Raw genomic sequence first — 19,979 nt, forward strand, 5'->3', positions numbered from 1 at the left:
ATTTCTTGAAAATACACCCGCTTCAATTGTAGGTATTTTCTCAAACTTAGTAATGGCCCTAAAAAGCCTTTCCTTTGCATGATTCATAACTTTCCCATCAAATTCCCCTTCTGGTCCCATTTCATCTTCTTCGTTGTCATATTCACTGTCATCACCTGCGGCCACAATTGCTCCTCTACGGAGCTCCTCCTGCAATGCTTGTACCTGCCTTTGGAGGGCTCTAACCTCCTCAGGATTAATAGCTCTAGCCCTTCCACCATGCTCTCTTCATGGAGACATCTTCTAACTCAAACCCACAACCACACAGTCCTGGTGCAAACTGCCTCACAGTCGGCGCTCTGTTTACACATTCAGAAAAACCAGCTCTGATACCACTTGATGGGGGCACAACCCAAGAACAGAATGGACACAACAGAAAAGGGAAAATTATATTAACTGAGAAAATAAGCTAGTACAAACAGTATAGAGAAAATCAACTTCAAAACATGCCCTAAGGGCTTACAATAGCATAAATCTGGAGATAATTTCTCCTTTCAGTACCTCCTCTCAAACTCCACTCCGAACTGCCTTTTACAATGCCAAGAATCTCCTTAAATAGACCCCAGAGGGTTAAGGACTAGGAAACCATTTTAGAAAGTGCTAGTAGGCATCCACCAACCAAATAGAAGGTTCCAGAAGCTGCGTTAGAAGTCGGTGCAAATCTAGAAGAATCCAGAAACGATTACCGAACTTTCGGGAGGCATAACTTTTGAACTGTAGCTTCGATTGATGAACCGTTTATATTTTCGAAAAGCTCTCGAAGTGCTCTATAGCCCTATGGACCAGCTTCACTCATCACCCATTTTCGGCCCTTTTCGAGGTCATTTAATGCCCCTAACCTGACTTTGAAGCATTCTTAGGAGGTCTCCAAAACTCGAAAAACTGCAATAACTTTCAAACCGTGTGGTCTTTTGACCTGATTCTTTTTTTGGAATGCTCTAAATCACAATTACATTCATCTAGCCAATTTACAACTCCTAGTTCACCAAAATGATGGCCCAATTACATGCTCCTATTTTTTCGAGATTTTCTAGCTCACTGATAGTGGAACTGTGAGAGTTGGAACCTTTATTTGGCCCAAATGGGTATCCAAAAATGAAAACACAGGAAATAGAAACTAAGTCTAAGTACATTTTTTTGGGTGACATAGGATTGCCCTTATACCTCTGGATGCTCTTGCATTAGTTCATCTTTAGCAATCTGTAAATCCTTCTTAGAGTGTTTCTTCTCTTTCTTCCTGCAAGAACTACCTTGATGTCTTGTCTTCAATTTCTCTTCTACCCTCAAAGCATACTGATAAGCATCCTCAACTAAAGTAATATTCAACATACCAATCTCATCTTGAATATTGAATCTCAAACCATTGATATATCTAGCCACCTTTTCTTTAGAAAGTTCTCTATGTCCAGACCGAAATGTTAACTTGTGTAACACCTCCTTATAATCCTTCAAAGACATATCCTTGTGCTTCAGATTCTACAACCTCTTAAATAATTCAAGTTCATAATCAACATGAATGAACTTAGCCTTCAATTGAGTCACCATCAATCTCCATCTAGTGATCTTCATTTAAGTCTATCTCTTTGTAATTCTTTCCACCATAAAGAATCATATCCCTTCAACTTAGTTTGTTCCAACCTTAGTTTGAGCAAATTTCTAATATCCTCTAACTCAAAGTAGTCTTCCAATTCACCATTCCAATCAGTCAGGTCTTTAGGATTCAAAGTACTTGAGAAATTAGAAACATCTATCTTATGCTTAAGCTTCAAGTGAGCTTTAGATCTATCCAACCGACTAGTTCTATCTTCCATAGGTCTCTCCATGTGATCAACTCTATCTTCACTACTAGATCCAACAACTTCAAAGTCTTCAACAACTTTCTCATTACCATCTTCAATATCCACATTCCTCGGTACACTAACAATAGCTTTTATGATCTCAACGACCATATTATTCTTCATTAGTTCCATCTCAGATCTAAAAAAATTGATCTAAGTTTCTTTGAAATCCTAGTCTCCATAGCATCAAAGAGATCATTAATCACCCTAGGATCTAATCTTCAACATCTTCCAAGATCTTCATAAACCTAAAGCAACAAATCCACAAGATCAACTAGCTCCACAAGACCAACTAGCTCCAACCTTCACTCTAATACCACTTGATGTAGTACAAGGTAGGAGAATCCCCAAAGGAGATCTCCTAGCCCCTAGCAATTAACCACACAATGAAATATAAATAATAGCACAGAGTTTTAGACCCAAAACAATGCCAATTCTCATAATAGAATCATAATATTTACATCCAACATGCTTGATTGTAAGGCCTTCCGAGTTAGGACCAATTATAGTTATGCAAGAACTCGCAAGATCTAAACCCCAGCTAGCCCAGATCCACATTCTGGTAGAAAATCCCAAGAAAATTATAAACTTTTGCTTGCAAGCCACCAAGCGACCTCTTTGGTTACTAAGCCCACACTTAGCTACTAGCTTTGCTCAACTTCTCTCTTCTCACCTACTCCCTCTTCTCCATGCTAAAATGAATATTACTCAAGACTCTACATGACTCTCTACTTATAATAAACCAAGCCAAAAGTTAGCCTAGCAAGTTATGTTAAATAAACCCTTACATTAAATAAACCCTCAAGCCATAAATCGACTTGACAAAAAATATTAAATATATGAAATAACTAAATAGTTAGGACAAGCCCCAAGTTTACAATGCATAACTAACTCATAGGACCAAAGAATAGCACACACTCTTAGACGTAGGTCCACATGCCATCCAAGTATCCAAATCCATGAACATACATGCCAACTCCCTCAGTTCGAAACTTGCATAAACAATCTCCAAAGTCTGCTAGTAAAATCATGAACACATTACCAACCACCACCAAAATGGCCCTAACTCCAAGATGATTGCTCCAATCTTTATGCACATGTAGGACAAGGTTTCCCAATATGTGTCCAACATATCCCCAACCGCACAAACCATAAGTCCACTAATCTAAGCTCAGTGCTCCTGCATATAGGGTTGCTGACTACCAAAAGATGCTCCTGCATCAAACTAACAAGTGAGGTTGTGCAAGTTTGGAAAAACACTTAAATATGGGAAGAAAAAGATAAATAATAAATTTGTAAAGTGAAAGATAGATACAACATTACTATTATTTTAATAATTATTAATTTACACCTCTACTTGTCCTTGGCTATATTGGAAAAGCATTTTCTTCATTTATAATTCAAATATTAGATTTTTTATCACAATATTTTATTTTATTAAATGACCCTTTATACTCCTGTTTAGACAATAGGTAGGGACTCAAGTTCTATCACAACTCTTATTTTCCCTTGTTTATTTTTTGAAAATGAAACTATGAATTAAATATTTGATGAATGACAAACAACATAGTTCCACAATTTTTTATGTGATAAAATATTTTGTGGATTTTTTTTTAAATGATCACTCTAACAATTTCTTTTCTTTTTCACATAGCCTTATCTTAGTTGAAAATGAGAGTAAGTATTGACTCCTCTCTCCAAACTGTCTTGGTTGAATGAATGAAATATTTTAATAACGTCTGTAAGACCAAAACAACCTTTAAGGTAGAGAATGTTAACAATCTTAAACCAAATAAAACTTCTCATTTGCATGAATTCATCAATTAATTGTGACCAATCACATAACTTTATTTTTTTGCTTTTGATAATAATGTTTTTGTAAAGTTCAATTTAAAAAAAATAAATAAAAAAATATTTTTCAATAAAAATATTAATTATTTCAAATTGAATTGGTTGAAAATAATTTGTATTATAGGAGCTCTTTTTTCACTTCCTCTATATTCTAATTTGTGCGCCTTTTTCACCCATAAGATTATTGAAATATTTTTAAATTTTACTTTTTAATGAGAAACATTAGGTCTAAATCTATATTATTTAAAAACTAAATACTTTAATCACAAAATAATTAAATTTATAAAACATTGAAATATAATTCTTGTTTTAATTATAACTATATAAAAATAAAATTAAAAAAGTAAAATAAAATAAAAATGGCCTTGTGTTATATTCATTCATTTGTGGTAATAGTGATCATTATTTTCGTCCTATTTTCTATATTTATTAAAATGAAATTCTTATTATTATAATTTTTTTAATGATAGTTAAATATTTTTTTTAATTTTGAAAATTTTGATTCATACTCTAATTATTACTATTGATTATCCAAAATTTGTTATCTTTTTTAGTCTTGAATTATATATATTTACGATATTTACATATAAAGATTTAAAAAACTTTTATTTCATTTTACTCTATTTTAAATATGTTTATTATTATTATATTTTAGTATACTATAATGTTTATGAATCTAGTAATATATTATTTTGACTAATGCACAATTATAATTAATTATTAAATTTAAACAGAAGTACTAGCCAGCACTTATCTAAATCTGCTATTTGTAAGTGGATGTTGATCATCATATTGCAATTCTACCGAACCGATTTGCCTTGAATATGTAGTTTAAGCTGCTTGCATATCTATAGATCCGATGTCATGTGGACTTCTCAGTTTTGTGAAAGGCAATTTTAAAAGGGGCGTGTACCCCTTTGCGCAAAATGGTTTGGCGGCTCCCAAAATGACACGTCCATAATTTTTCTCTCTGAAGGAAAACACATTTATAATACGACCTTTCCCCCAAAATTCTGCAAGCGTCGTTCCTCGTATATGTCCCCTTTAGTTCTCTAGATGTCAAGGAGAAAACTATTGTTTATTAATATAGAAATTTTAATACCGTAGGCATGCTTATATTAAATTAGCGTTTACGAGAAAGATGGCGAGTACGGCTGTGATTGCGATGGTGTATTCACGATCCAGGATTCTGAAATACACAATCCCGTTAAATTCTGTGCTAAATCCGTTGAGATTTATGGCGTTTAGTACAATGTCGTCTCCCTTAGTTACAGAACAGCATCCTCCAGGTAAATGATCGATCCTCTGACTTAGGCTTGGATCAACAAAAACACCATATCAGAAGAAACATTTAATATGCTTAAATAATTTCGTAGTCTTAAATATACATTTATTATTTCCTAATTTTTCTAGGCATCCTTTTATTTAGTATTTCCCTCTTCGTTGTATCTTGTTGAGTGCATGGCTCTCTACGTAAGCTCTGAGGCAATTTATCACATTCTCTTCCATTGAGAGAGATTCATTGAAACCCGAAGAAAAATACCATATGGTGAAATGATTCTGAATATTTGATTATAATTCTCTTAATGCTTACCCTATTTCAGCTGATTTGGATTCTTTGTCATACACCGTTGTGTTTGCGTGCATGGCTCCCTATGAAAGCTCCGAGTCATTTTACCCCATCAAAGAGATGTTATCCCCCTGGTCGCCTACTGTTTGGTTCCTTCCGTCTCTTTGTGAGTATGGTTGTATGTTTCTATAGTTTCCCAATTTAACATATCTGAGAGTTGGATGTTTCAAGGTAGAGCCATATACTTTGCCAAGGTACCCTACAAATAAGATTATACTCATGGAATTGGCAAGACCACTAATGGAGGTACAAGCTTATCAATCCAATTGTGTCGGCCAGGAGTGGGGATTTCATCATGCAACCCCTTGAAGATTGGTGGGTACTCTTTGGATATCGTGCCTATAACATAGAACATGAAGTTTGAATTTCAAAGAGTCAAATCGAAGAAGTTTGTGGCCATAAGTTGCTTTGACTGGAGAGGACTGCATAACAAGATGAGGAAGCAATTCCTACACATATTGTTGGACTAATAACCGATGTTTCCCTTCGAAATTCGTGACGTGGATTAACCTCCTCCTGTGTTCTATAAGAAGTGTGGATGTATCGTGCGTTAACAAGTCAATCTTTTAGGACAACGACAAACACGACTTTCGTGTTTATAACAATTGGTATTAGAGCTTGGTCACAAGTTTGAATCTCCTCGGGTAATGTTGAAGGGGGGATTGTTGAACTAACAATCGATGTTTCCCTTTGAGATTCGTGATGTAAATTAACCTCCTCTTGTGTTCCATAAGTCGCGTGGTTGTATCGTACGTTAATAGGTTGATCTTTTAGTGCAACGACCAACACGACGACTTTCAAGTTTCTAACAATTGGTATCAGAGCTTGGTCACAGGTTCAGATCTCCTTAGGTAACGCTGAGGGGGATTGTTGGACTAACAACCAACGTTTCCCTTCAAGATTCATGACGTGTATTAACCTCCTCTTGTGTTCTATAAGTTGTGTGGTTGTATCATGCATTAACAGGTTGATCTTTTAGCGCAATGACAAATACGTGGACTTTCAAGCTTCTAACACATATATCATCTAGAAGATCTCTGGATTGATGTACGGGTTGAAGTGGATATACGATGCATGGACTACACACGATTGACTATAAAATAGATTGTGGATTTCAACTTAGCAACAATCCCTCTTGGATTTGTGGATGATGATCAAAGCTTAGTTCGAGAAATTACCCATTCTTCCTCCTACATGGTCATGCAAGGAAAGCACATCGATTTGGGATTGGTTACAATCCATTCTTGCAAATACGAAGACCTGGTTAAAATGAAGGGGTCTTAAGTAAGTGATTCAAAATAAAACCCGGGAAAGAATTTTCTCTTTTTAGTCCAACTGGGTTGAGATTTGAGACAAAGGGAAAAAGGTAAAGATGGGACATCATCATCGACATTTGAACCTCCTATTCAAAGTTTGCCTAAGCTATCCATCAAATGGGGGAAGGATTCAAGAGTACTTGAGGTAAAGGGGATTGAAACTCAATCAATCCAAATTGACTCAAGTGATGATGCTAGGAAATCAAAGAAGCCCTCATTGCTGGTTCCGTGTCCTCTTGAGGTTCTTGCAGCAACCTCTCTTCCAGATTCAACACCAGTATTTGATGAGTCCCATGATTCACCCTTGAGCATGGCTACGGATGCATTCTCCACCGAGTATCCATCTCTTGAAAATTTTGTGACAATAACTCCAACATTGCTTGTGTCCTCGGCTGCACCTGCATTGGAAACAAGAGAGATTAGTATGAGCATGAAAGTGTCTTTAACACATATTCCTTGTCAATCCCTCCTGCTACTATTTAGTCAACGACATTGTTTGATGCGACTTGGGCTCTGTTTGAGCAATTCATGACCGAAGTTACACATAGTTGTCCTACTCCTACAACCATTCAGACTGAGGCGCTCGCTATAGTCACTACTATCATGTAGGGTAATCCAAAGTTAACTATGGTGATTACTACTTCAGCCAGTAGATCTTTCAGCCTTCCTCCATGGTTAAGCATCGTCATGCAAAAGAGAAAGGAGAAATCCCACTTGAGGAGTTTGATAGGCAAGTAACCAGGCTAAGTGTTTCAAAGAATAAAAGAGCCAAGACAGTTTCTCAAGTTGTGGTTGACAAAAATCACGTCAAGTATGCTGAAGGGGCTGAACCACTTGTAGAGAAATCTATTGAGGACATGCAGCCTGCTGATTTCAGAATTACAAGATTGAACTTGGTAAACAAACCAAGCTAAGTAATTAACAGTATACAAATGAGGAATCATTGAAGAAATGAAGAACTCCTCAGGGTAGTGAACTTGTTTCAGACACATCTACGGAAAGATCAAATTATAAGGCACATACCATTGATGATTGGGGCAGTAGTATCAAAGTAGAGGGAATCCAAGTAATTCAAGATGTGTACTAGACACTGAGGAAAGGAAGAGAGACCAATGCTGGATTAGATGACATGTTGAAGTCGCTCAATCTTCAACTTGAGTTGTTGGAAGGGGATCTTGTTGCTTGGACCAGCATGATGGAGGTTGTTTTAGATTTCTTGTGTGAGTATGATATCATCACGTCCGTTGGAATGTACCATGATTACATACATGTGATGGCAAACTAGAAGCAAGTTCTACAAAAACTCCTAGAAAATGCAATATTACAATAATAAATAATTGTCTATTATTAGTTAATGGTAATCTATTGTAAATATTTAGTTAGCTTTAAGTTAGCTTTCACTTTTTTAGCTTTCTCTGTTAGAATAGAATGTTTCTATTCTTTACGATCGTTTCCTAAGGAAACATTGTTTTATTCTTTGTATATATTGACCTTTCGGTCTTTGTTAATAACAAGAAGCAAGTATTTTACCAATCACTTCCGTAATATGGTATTAGAGCATGGTTAAATTTTTCCGAAAATGATAATTTCCCAATTGAAATTCAAAGATCATTATTTTCGAAATAATTTTTTCCTCACAGACCTTGCTTCGCAAATTTGTTTAATTTTTGGCTAAAGTTTTTTTTGAAGAACAAAGTTTGCAAATTGTGAGCTAGGGTTTGAGGATCAAAAAAATTGCGATTTGAAGAGGAGATTGCATGGTGAAATCGTGATTAACCATACACGTCAGTAAAGGGCGATTTCTCCTTTGCTAGTGTTAAAAAACCGCGGCTTTTACCAACAAAAATGGTCTTTTTTTGAGGCTTTTTTCTACAGACGGCTTTTGTGACCTCAAACCTGCATTTTTTGCTGTTTGTGGAGTTAAATCTCCATGTCTTCAGCCCTCTTCAATTTCATCTCGGCCTCCAGTCAAACCTTGAAACAAAAATCAGGAAGTTCTATCTCAAATCCACCATTTTTCTGCAAATCCGAGCTTTCATGGTTACGACCTACTTTTTTTCGAAACCCTAATTTTGACCTTGAAAAAATATTTTGATTACAAATTCTTGGTGGTTTTTTCGAGAGCTCAACTGGGTTGTCAGATTTTTCTGGATGCCTTGATTTTGTGCCTCAATTTTTGAGACAGCAGATTTAGAAAACGACACCATATTCCATTTGGGTTTTTTGAGCTCTCTTCTGGGTCACTCTTCGATTTTTTTGGGTCTTCCATTTTTTGCCTCGAAGAACGTGCTTTTACAGAGTTTCACATTTTTAATTGAAAAACGTGCCAAGGCATCTCTGACAAACATTTTGCTCGAGCACAACTCCAAATTCAACGGTTGAAATTATGGCACTTGGAAGCAGCGGATCATCGCAATTTTTGAATATCGGAACACCGATCAACTTGTGCTGGGTGTTATGAAGCGTCTGACTTCTCTGGGTCTTGATCATAATACATAGGATCTGAATAATCGAGAGATAGTGATGCTTCTCAAATTATCTGTGGCTAATGATTAGCTTTCTCAGATTCCATCCGACAAGACAACTGTCGAGATCTGGACACATCTCAAAGGTCTTCATGAGACTTCTAAAAAAAGCAGAGCTTTCTTTCTGAAGAACACTCTGTTTTCTATTGTCATGGATGAGAAAACCTCGATCTAGGCCCACCTGAATAGGATTCAGGAAATCTGTGCGATCGCAAGATGGAGGAAGAGGATATTGTGGTTATCACCCTTCGGAGTTTACCAAAGTTCTATGAGCATTTTATCGATACTCTCAACATCACGTCTACTGGTGTTGATTTGAAGTTCACTGATCTTTGCATGCTTCTGCTTCAACAAGATCGGTGGAAACAATAGTTCGGTAGCAACTCCAGCTCTAGCTCCACAGAGCAAGCCTTTGCTGCTAAATCCTTTTAGAAGGATAAAAGTATAATTCTTTTGCTCTAGCATCAGATGGTTCTCGAAAGAACATCCAATGCAACTACTGCCACAAGTTTGGACACATGAAGGTTGAATGTCGGAAATGCTTAACTGCACAATCTAAGCAATCAGGTTCGCAACCCAATGCCAACAATGTAGAGCACACTGAGTAGGCAGAGTCTACCTTTTATGCCTTCATGGCTAAAAGACCTACAGATCATGTGAAGTCATTTACTTGGTACATTGATTCAGGTGCCTCTCGTCATTTCACTCACTGCAGAGACTAGTTTACTGACTACCAACCTTATTCAAACTTTGTTATTTTTGGTGGCGGAGAAGAGTACGCGGTTGTTGGCAAAGGCAACATTCAGATTCAGTTTGTTGGGGGAAATCTCATATACCTCGATATGCTTCTGAGTCAGATGTGCACGATGATAGTAGTCTCTCCCTAGTAGAGGTTCATGCATTTCAAGAGGCGTTCAGGATCTTGAAGCATAGTTACTCTTAGTTAGTTGTTGACAGGAATTAACTTTTGGGGGTAACACTTGTTATGGGACATTGTTAGGGAAAGAGGAGGAGGTGGCTAAGCTCACCCAGGAACTTGAGGTGACTATGGATTCTCTTCAGTGTACTTAGTTGACTCTTCAAGAGTCACAGATATAGTTGGATGAGGTCATTGTGGAGTTAGAGAGGGTACAGTTGACACGCCCCAGACCCTGTTTAGTGACATGTTATGGTTGGTGGTGAGTTCGCTTCCATGGTTGGGGATGAGGGATGTGATGATGTGGCAGACACATCCGTTCAGGATATGGGTGCAGTAGGTACATATGAGGTAAGAGTATCAGTGGAGTCAAGCTCTCATATTGATTTGCTTCCTTCTGCTGAAAGCGAATCTATTTCTTCATCTCATATAGCTAATAGCATTGGACAGTTGGCAGTACTGCATTTTCAAAGGGATCAGTTGTGGGTCATAGGGGAGCAGGTTGATGCTTCCACATATAATTTCTACTACACAGTTCATGGAGTATTGTTTACCGCATAGGTTAATTAAGAAATGCACACAGATAATGAACAAGAACAGCAACCGCAATACTCTTTTATTTGCAAATGCCAAGAGATTACATACAGAGCATAAGATAAGATTCGATAAGAAGATTTACAATGATCCCAGACGGGGTATAAATACTTTCCGCTGAACCTTCCTGAAGGGGTCCGTCGGCTACAAAATAATCCTAATCTACCCGTCGGCTACCAAATACACAATCTTCGACGGCATAACCCAGTTGGTTACAGAATACAAAATCTGCCGACGATATCATCCCCCCCAAAAAGAAAAGTCATCTCCTGACGACTAACAAAATAGGAGACAATCCCTCATATAGGCTATTACAGAAGGTTTATCAAAATTTTTGCCAAGGTGTCATATCCGCTGGATAGGTTAACTTGCAAGGGAGAATCATTCAGATGGGAGAAGGAGCATGATGAGGTATTTGAAGAATGTGCGGTGCTGGAGTGTCATGAACTCCTCCATCCTGTCAACAAGAACTGTAGCCCAATCATACACCGTACCGTTCATGATGCCATTCATGAATACTATCTGCGGCAATACTATATCTGAAGCTCGAGTTGCTCCTGTCAGCTTGCCTTTGATAACGTCCATAATGCACCTCCAGTGGCCTTCCCGAATAAGATCCCGCTGAAGCCCTCTGCATTTAGATCCCTTGATCACTGACTCCATCTTGTCGGGTGTAAGATTGCGGCCCACTAATCGAATCCAGTGTTCCTTTCGTTCTTGAGAGAGCTTGTGATTCTTCTCCATACTTGTCTTCACTTGGTTCTTCCACTTCCGTTTCCTTGCCGATTCCATGCAATAACGGCTCTTCCTTTGCTTTACAAGATACAGATTGTCCTTCCGTTACAAGGTTCTGTCCGGAATCCCGAAAATATGCAGATAGAATTCAAACTGTATGGAAATGGTGATGCAAAATGCTCTTTACGACAACCTCTAGACAAGCTTCACACTATGGGAACAAAGACATCCTCGGAAAAACGTGGCTCAAGGCAACTGCAACCATAATGTAATCCGTGGGAGCCAGAGGAGAGGAAAGAAGGAAATCCGTGGGGGGAGGAACTTACAACCACGGGAGGATAAAGTAGCGCTGAGGGAAAATGAAGCACCGCCGCGGAAGAGAAAATGAAAGCAATCCATGGAAAGACAATCCAAGGAGTTCAAGTTGAGGCCGGGCGGAGACATCACCCGTTGCAAAACAAAATAAACGCCGGCTAAGGTAGCCCACAGGAAAACAAAGCTAGGTAGCCCGCGGAAAAAAAACACTATCCGCGGAAGGAAAAGTATTGACCGTGGAAGAAAACATTATCCGCGGAGAACAAGAACTACCTGCGGAGTCGAGATTTGTCTCGCCCAATTTTTTAATGCTTCCCACAGCATCCACCCCGCGGAGACACAAGAACTCCCCGCGGGGTCACTCCTTGCTTCCCTGTTTTAAAAAAAAAAAAAAAAAAAAATTGTTTTTAAATTTTTTTTTTCTTTCCTCTTTTTTTAATTTTAAAATTATTATTATTATTATTATTTTTATAATTATTTTTTTAACAGAAAACCACCCAAACGTTGCCATTCTGCAACGACGAAGGAGTCGGTCGAACTTCGTTCTGCGACACGGGAGTCTTCTGGTTATGGTATATCTTCATCTTCGAGCCGTTCACTGCGTGAGGCACTTCTTGTCCATCCAGAGTCCACAGCTTTATTGCTCCATTGTCCCCTACCTCCCGGATTTGGTATGGTTCGACTCATTTGACCTTAAACTTTCCTAGCTTAATCTCATTCCGCCGATCATACTTCAGTACGAACTGCCCAGGCTGAAACCTATTGAGTTTTAGATGCTTGTCATGCCACGCCTTACGTCTATTCTGTGTCACCTCTATGGCCCACTACGCCAACAATCGCATCTCCTCGAGCTTATTCAAATTATGCAGCTGCTCCCTTAAGCTTTCCATGTCACCTAGCTTATTTTCCAGTGCTTTTTTTAGGCTTGGTATCATAAACTCGGCTGGTACCACTACCTCCTGTCGGAACATTAATTGGAAAGGTGTGTGCCCTGTTGTCACTTTGTAAGTTGTACGATATGCCCACAAAGCAGAAGGTAGCTTTTCCTCCCAATCCTCCCCTTCAACTGCACAAGACTTGTAGATAATGGATACTAGAATCTTGTTTGTAGCTTCAGCCTGTCTGTTTGCTCTTGGATAGTACGGGCTTGATAATGAATGGCAGATCTTGAATTCGGTGGTGAGTAGTCTGATGACATGATTAACAAAATGTCCACCCCTATCACTTGTTAACTGTAATGGAATTCCATACCTGGTAATGATCTATTCATAAATAAACCTCCTTGTGCTGATGACTGAGTTGTCTGGCAGTGCACGTGCCTCTACCCACTTTGTCAGGTACTTTGTTGCAACAATAATGTACCGGCATCGTCTAGTCTTGCTCACCTTCAAGGGTCCAATGAAATCCAATCCCCATCGCTTAAAGAGTTCCTGTGCGTGTGAGGGATTGAGCGGCATAAAGTCTCGTTTTAGCGGCTTCTCGGCCCGTTGGCAAGTGTCACACCCAACGACCCATTCCTACGCGTCGTTGTACACCGTCGACCACCACAATCCTGCCAGTAGTATCTTCCTCGCCTTGGTGTCGGGTCCCATATGTCCACCTGCTGGTCCCTCATGTGCTTCCTTCAGTACTTTCGGTATTTCTTCCTCCAACACACACTATCTGAGAATATGATCCGGCCCCATCTTGTAGAGCAATCTGTTGATCAACTGAAAGGTACGGCTCTTGATTATCAACTTGCGCCTTTCGTTTGTTGACATTTCACTGGGGAACTGTCCTGTCGACAGGTATTCTCCAATGCTCCGGTACCATTCTGGCAGTACTGTAATCTAAAACAACTGTGCGTCAGGAAAGTTGTCGTGTACCCTGTCTGCGGGTTCCCTTGTTTTGATTCTCGACAAATGATCGGCGCTAACATGCCTTTTCCCTGACCGTACAATGATTTTGAAAGTAAACTCTTGCAGCAGAAGCAACCATCTGCTGATTCTTCCTTGAATGACAGGTTTATTGACAAGGTATAACAAAGCTTGATGGTCCACATAGAACACAAATGGTGTCGCCAGCAAGTAGTGTCGGAACTTCTGGACTACGTACACCATACCCAATGCTTCTCGTTCTGTGGTGCTGTAGTTCTGTTCTGCTTTAGATAACAGTCGGCTGGCAAAGTATATTGGGTGATCCAAGCCGTGGTTACCTGTCTATGCCAAGGTTGCTCCTATCCCATAGTTGGATGCGTCGACATGAACATGGAATTCCTTATCCCAATCTAGATATGCTAAGATGGGTGCCATAGCCAATTGTACCTTCAGCGCTTCAAATGCCTCATCATGCCCCTTCTCCCATATGATTGGGCTACAGTTCTTGCTAACAGGATGGAGGAGTTCATGACACTCCAGCACCGCACATTCTTCAAATGCCTCATCATGCTCCTTCTCCCATCTGAATGATTCTCTCTTGCAGGTTAACCTATCCAGCAGATATGACACCTTGGCAAAATTTTTGATAAACTTTCTGTAATAGCCTATATGTCCAAGGAAAGACTTTACCTCTGCCACATTAGTGGATGGCTGCGTTTCCAGGATGACTCTGACTTTGTCCGGGTCGGTCTTCAATCCTTCTTTATAGACGATGTGTCCGAGCAGTCTTCCCTGCGGAACCATGAATCTGCACTTCTTGGGGTTCAAAGCTAGCCGCACCCTTCAACATCTTTCCATACATTTGCTGAGTGCTGCCAGATGTCTATCCTCCGCACTGAATATAGACCAATTGTCGAGGAACGCTTTGAAGTTTCCCATAGACATCTTGTCAAAGATGTGCAGTATAATCCGCTGGAAGGTGGCCGGCGTGTTGCACAAACCGAATGGCATCTGATTGTATGCATACACCCCATCTTCGACGACAAATGTTGTCTTCAACTTGTCCTCCTCCGCTATAGAGATCTGATTGTATCTCGAGAACTCGTCCATAAAGGAGTGAATTTCATGTCCGGTGACCTCCTCCAGGATGCTGTCTGTATATGGAATTGGAAAGGGATCCTTGATCATAACTACAATAAGACATTTGAAGTCCACACAAATCCAGATCTGGGTGGTATCCTTCTTCAGTGAGATAACTATAGGTGATACCCATTCACTTGTCTGTACCTTGAAAATAATTGCGGCTTCCAGCATCCGGTTGATTTCCTCTGTAACTTGTGCCGCATAGTTCTTATTCATTCTGTAGGGTCGCTTCCGTACCGGCATTGCTCCTTCGACCAGTGGGACGTGGTGCACACACAACTCCGGAGGTATTCCCTTCAGATCCTTGTATGTCCATGCAAATATATCTTTATATTCCAGGAATATCTTGAATGCTGCTGCTTTCAATACTGGATCCCAGTTATCTCCCACCAATATGTTTCTTGGTTCAACTTCGTCTCCCAAATTCATAGTTTACAGTGTGGCTTCATTATACTTGATTGTCTCCCCCTCACTGAATGTGTGGCCAGGTGTGACATCCAACTAGACATCCCCCTCCTTTATCTCGGTGAATTCTCTTGGAATTTCATCTCCCCTTGGATCTTCCTTAATTGTCAGTACATTGCAGCTCTGGAACAATTCGTAGTCCTCTACTTTCCAGTGGTAGAGACCGTTGACCGAATCCAAATCGGAATCTGATGACAAAGCTTCTTCTCCCACCATCTGGGTGTGCAAATCGATGACGAACTTTCTCCCTTTGCTTTCCAGTGATAAAGTGTTTCTCTTCCAGTCGTGTTTAACTCTAGCCTGAATTAGCCATTTACGGCCCAAAATTGCGTTGTACCCTTTTCTCTTTAGCAAAATGATGACAAAATCAAGCAGGAACGACTGTGTGCCAATTGTTACTGGTTTTGCCATCAGAACGCCAAGAGGTTTTATGCCATGTTGGTCTATTGTCAACAACTAAAATGTGGGTGGCCATAGCATCGGTTGTCCCAACTTCCTCTAGGTATCCTCGGGTAAGACGTTCACGCCGGACTCGCTGTCGACAATTGTGTCCGTCAGCACACTTTCGAGAATGCCCATCTCAACAACTGCTGGATGCCGTCTGGATGCAAGTGCCAGCAACATTGGGTCTTCTCCACCTGTGGTAATTTCCCGCGCTCTTCTTGGTTCTCCTGTCGCTGGCGCAATATTTGTGACTACCGATCTGAGCTGAGGCATTGTAAGAAGCAAATCATTTATCTTGACCCATACCTTCGTTTGTAAAATCTACTGTACAATGTTTTGTTCCGTGGCGTTCCTTGTCGAGGTGTCGATGGTGTCTTTCAGTTGAGAGGTTTCGGCCTGTGATGCTTTTTCAATCTCCACCTGCGCTGCCCCAAATTTCCTCTTTTCTTTCGCCAGGTCCGGGTATTCTTTTGCTTGCCTCCGCGTATTTGCCAGAACCTCTTCTTCATCCATCCTAACAGTGATCAAGTTTACTCCGGATTTTGGGCACTTGGCATCTTCATGGTCGCTAGGTCCGCACCATTTGCATAACAATTTTGGTGTGGTTCCTGTTGTGCACTCCCAGGCAAAGTGACCCCACAAATTACAGGCTCGGCATTGAAGAATCGGACGTCTGGTCGTATCATATTGAATTCGACTCCTCTAGCCATTGTTATTGTTATTGTTCGCATTGTTGTTATTTTGCCCACGTCTATTATTCCTGTATCCGCCAAACATGGCACCCTCCGTGCTTGTATTCCTGCTCCCTCCAGACATGGAAGCCTCCTGTGCCAGGAACACCTGTTGAGGGCCTCTGGTTTTCATGTTGAAGGGGCATTCCTTTGTGGAATGTCCCATGATCTGACAAATATCACATAACTGGTTTTTTGGACAGGAGCCCTTTGTGTGACCTTCTGCCTTACATTTCGTGCACCATAATTCGCTCCCCTTTGTTTCTTTCTGCATGTTTTTGAATTCCTTCATCATCCGGATCATGTCCTTCTGGAGGGCTCAGAGCTTTTTGCTGCTATTTTCTTCATCGCTACTTTCTTCTTCCGAGGATGCATCGTCATCTGACTCAAAGGAGCTACTCTTCTTTTTTCTCTTTTGCTCACTCTCCAGGTTCAGTGCCCAGTTGTACGCTTCGATGTATGACGACGGCGGCATGATCTTCATTTTCTTTTGCAATTTCGGGTGTAGGCCTTCAATGAACCACCTTTTTTGTAATCCATCAGCTGGCTTATTCTCCATTTTGTTGATCAAATCCTTCAACTTCCTGGCATAGACTCGAATTGTTTCATTTTTTCCTTGTCTTGTATTGTATATTTCCGCTACAATTTCGTTATCGTCGCGGAGTAGTTGAAATTCTGCTGTAAACTTCTTAAGGTCATCCCAAGTGGTTAGGTTTTGGGGATTTGCATCGGCAAACCAGTCGATTGCAACACCCCGTAGGGTGGCCGAAAACTTCCAAACCCATTCGTTTGTATCTGTTATGCCATTTTCCCTCCAAATTTTCTCTCATGTCTTGCAATGTCAGATGGGGTCGTCTGTACCATTGCCATCAAACTTCGGCAGCTTTTCTTTTGGTCTTGCCATCACTACTGGATTTTGTGAACAGGTGTTGTTTGGTCCTGCAACACTGGCGTTGTTCACTCCCACACCATGGCTTTGTACTCCCACACCGGCGATCTGCAATCCCACACCGACAGATTGTTCTCCCACACCGGCGAACTGTACTCCCACACTGGCAGACTGTTCTCTCATACCGACGGTCTGCACTTCCACACCAGCAAACTGTTCTCCCACACCGGCGGTCTCAACAGTTGCGAATGGTGGTGAAAAAGGATCCTCTGAAGTTGTCCCTTCTGGAAGTGTATCTCGGATGAAGAGTTCACTCCACGCTCTTGCTCCCTCGGCACTCCGAGCCGTGCGACTCGATTCTCTTCCGTCTGGACTCTCTTCCCTCGGTGAATACAAATTCAAAAATTCCTCCCTTGCTTCTTCCACCAACTCCACCCACTGTCGAGTCTCCTCCAACAAGTCTTCCGCGCTTCTGTGTCCGTCGGCAATCTTCTAGAACCTCCTTCTGCATTCAGCTTGCTGTGCCAAAATTAAAATTTCTTGCCCAGTACGTATTCCATATTTTCTCTTTATCTTATTTCGATCCTTGTTAAGTTGATTTGGCATTAAGCTTCATTCCTCCCTTCTTCCAGATTCATAGGGCAACGGCGCCAAATGTTTACCGCATAGATTAATCAAGTAATGCACACAGATAATGAATAAGAACAGCAACCGTAGTACTCCTTTATTTGCCTATGCCAAGAGATTACATACAGAGCATAAGATAAGATTTGATAAGAAGATTTACAATGATCCCAGACGGGGTATAAATACTTTTCGCCATTACATTATGGTTGCAGTTACCTTGAGCCATGTTTTTCCGGGGATGTCTTTGTTCCCATAGCATGAAGCTTGTCTGGAGGTTGCCGTAAAGAGCATTTTGCATCACCATTTCCATACAGTTTGAATTCTATTTGCATATTTTCGAGATTCCGGATAGAACCTTGTAATGAAAGGACAATCCATATCTTATAAAGCAAAGGAAGAGCCGTTATTGCATGGTATCGGTAGGGAAACAGAAGTGAAAGAACTAGTTGAAGACAAGTATGGAGAAGAATGTGAGGGTTTTAGCGTCGGGAATCCGAGTTGCAGGGCCATCCGCTTCCAGCAGCAAGAAACAGAAAGTTAGGGAGGAACTTACTCATCTCACTGTCTAGTTTGAAGGTCTCAATGGCAGGGAGTGCCAGAAGTGGTGGTAGGAAACTCCGGACGCCAACCTCGTTAAACAGATTCTGATACAGGCACAAGTGCATTGGGCCATCCAGCTTCCAGTTTTTTCTATCCGATTATTTGAATCAATTTTGCGGACCATGATAGAAACATATAATCGGCACAACAAAAGGAGCACATTTTTTGTATAAAAAGCATCGGATGACAGTTTCTTTTAAGCCTAGGGATTTCACCAGGGTTTTTGGCATTCTTGGTTCGGGAGGTAAGAAGGTGGAAATAAAGAATCACAAGCTCTCTCAAGAATGGAAGGAACACTGGATTCGATTAGCAGGCCGCGATCTTACACCCGACAAGATGGAGTCAGTGATCAAGGGATCTAAATGTAGAGGGCTTCAGCGGGATCTTATTCGGGAAGGCCACTGGAGGTGCATTATGGACGTTATCAAGAGCAAGCTGACAGGAGCAACTCGAGCTTTAGATATAGCGTTGCCGCAGATAGTATTCATGAATGGCATCATGAACGGTACAGTGTATAATTGGGCTACAGTTCTTGCTGACAGGATGGAGTTCATGACACTCTAGCACCGCACATTCTTCATGCCACATCATGTGATTGGCCTATTTCTAGAGGCAACAGTTAATTAGATACCCATGGATGATTTTGAGGCACCACCTCGAGGAAAGTTGGCACAAGGAGAGCCTCCGATATTTTATTGGCCACATCTGGACACAGATGGGACAATAGCGGGACAAAAGAAGGTATTTCGGAGATTGCAGGCGACTCACGGGGACACTGACAGCGAACAGGAGGAGACTTCGGAGAGCAGCAAGGCGGAGTACAAGGAAGAGAGTACTTTCGTAGAGGTTGGTAGCGAACTAGTAGTTAGTGAGCCCACATTTTTCACCCAGCCACAGTTGTCAACTTAGGCACACTTGTCCGCTCCCATGTCACACATTCCTCCTTTTGGTTAGCATCATGCACCGGTCGTGATGACCCCGCCGGTAGCAGATGTCCCCCAGGCAGTAACAGAGGGTGCTCCATTGACGATAGCTGTTGTTACACCAGCGACCACTTCAGGTGCTACTTTTTCCACAGCCGTAGCAGATTTTGTTCCAATTGCACCAATGGAGCCAGTCTCGTAGAGGGTGGAGTTGCCAGCGTTGGAGCTTGAGCCCCAAGTTCGCTTGGATGTGACTGAATGTGATGCAGTCGTCACCATTTCGTCTTCCTTGTTAACAGCCGCCGAGGCGGTGCAAACAGTCCAGTCAGCCTAGCTAGCACACTAGGAGGAGAGCATGAAGCCCGCACAGTCAGAGCAGCCGGAGGTGATGGATAGAGCCAGTGCTTTCTTGAGATAGCAGTTCTGACTCATCCCTGCTAAGGTTGGTCCGTCCATCCAGTCCCCCGGGCACCTAGGAGTATCAGCTACAGTACCAGAGCCTCAAGAGGTGGGGGTGCCACAGATCGAGGTTGCACTGAGAA

At 41.0% G+C, this 19,979-nt stretch overlaps 1 protein-coding gene across 3 annotated transcripts in view; it reads left to right on the forward strand.

Annotated features, from left to right (window-relative positions):
- The first annotated feature begins 4,524 nt into the window (after positions 1-4,524).
- Positions 4,525-19,979, forward strand: part of LOC149575837 (AFG1-like ATPase family protein) — a 259,202-nt gene continuing 243,747 nt past the window's right edge. For 2 of the 3 annotated variants that reach the window (XM_089815717.1, XM_089815718.1), the window contains exon 1: positions 4,730-5,017. In XM_089815717.1, the coding sequence (XP_089671843.1) occupies positions 4,870-5,017 (148 nt within the window). In that variant the 5' untranslated portion in view covers positions 4,730-4,869. Of the gene's footprint in view, positions 5,018-19,979 lie in introns of all 3 variants that reach the window. The other variant, XM_089815715.1, reaches the window with a different exon arrangement.

This window comes from Cupressus sempervirens, chromosome 1, assembly GCF_028749045.1.
Source record: "Cupressus sempervirens isolate cs-2001-9-10 chromosome 1, ASM2874904v1, whole genome shotgun sequence".
Taxonomy (NCBI): domain Eukaryota; kingdom Viridiplantae; phylum Streptophyta; class Pinopsida; order Cupressales; family Cupressaceae; genus Cupressus; species Cupressus sempervirens.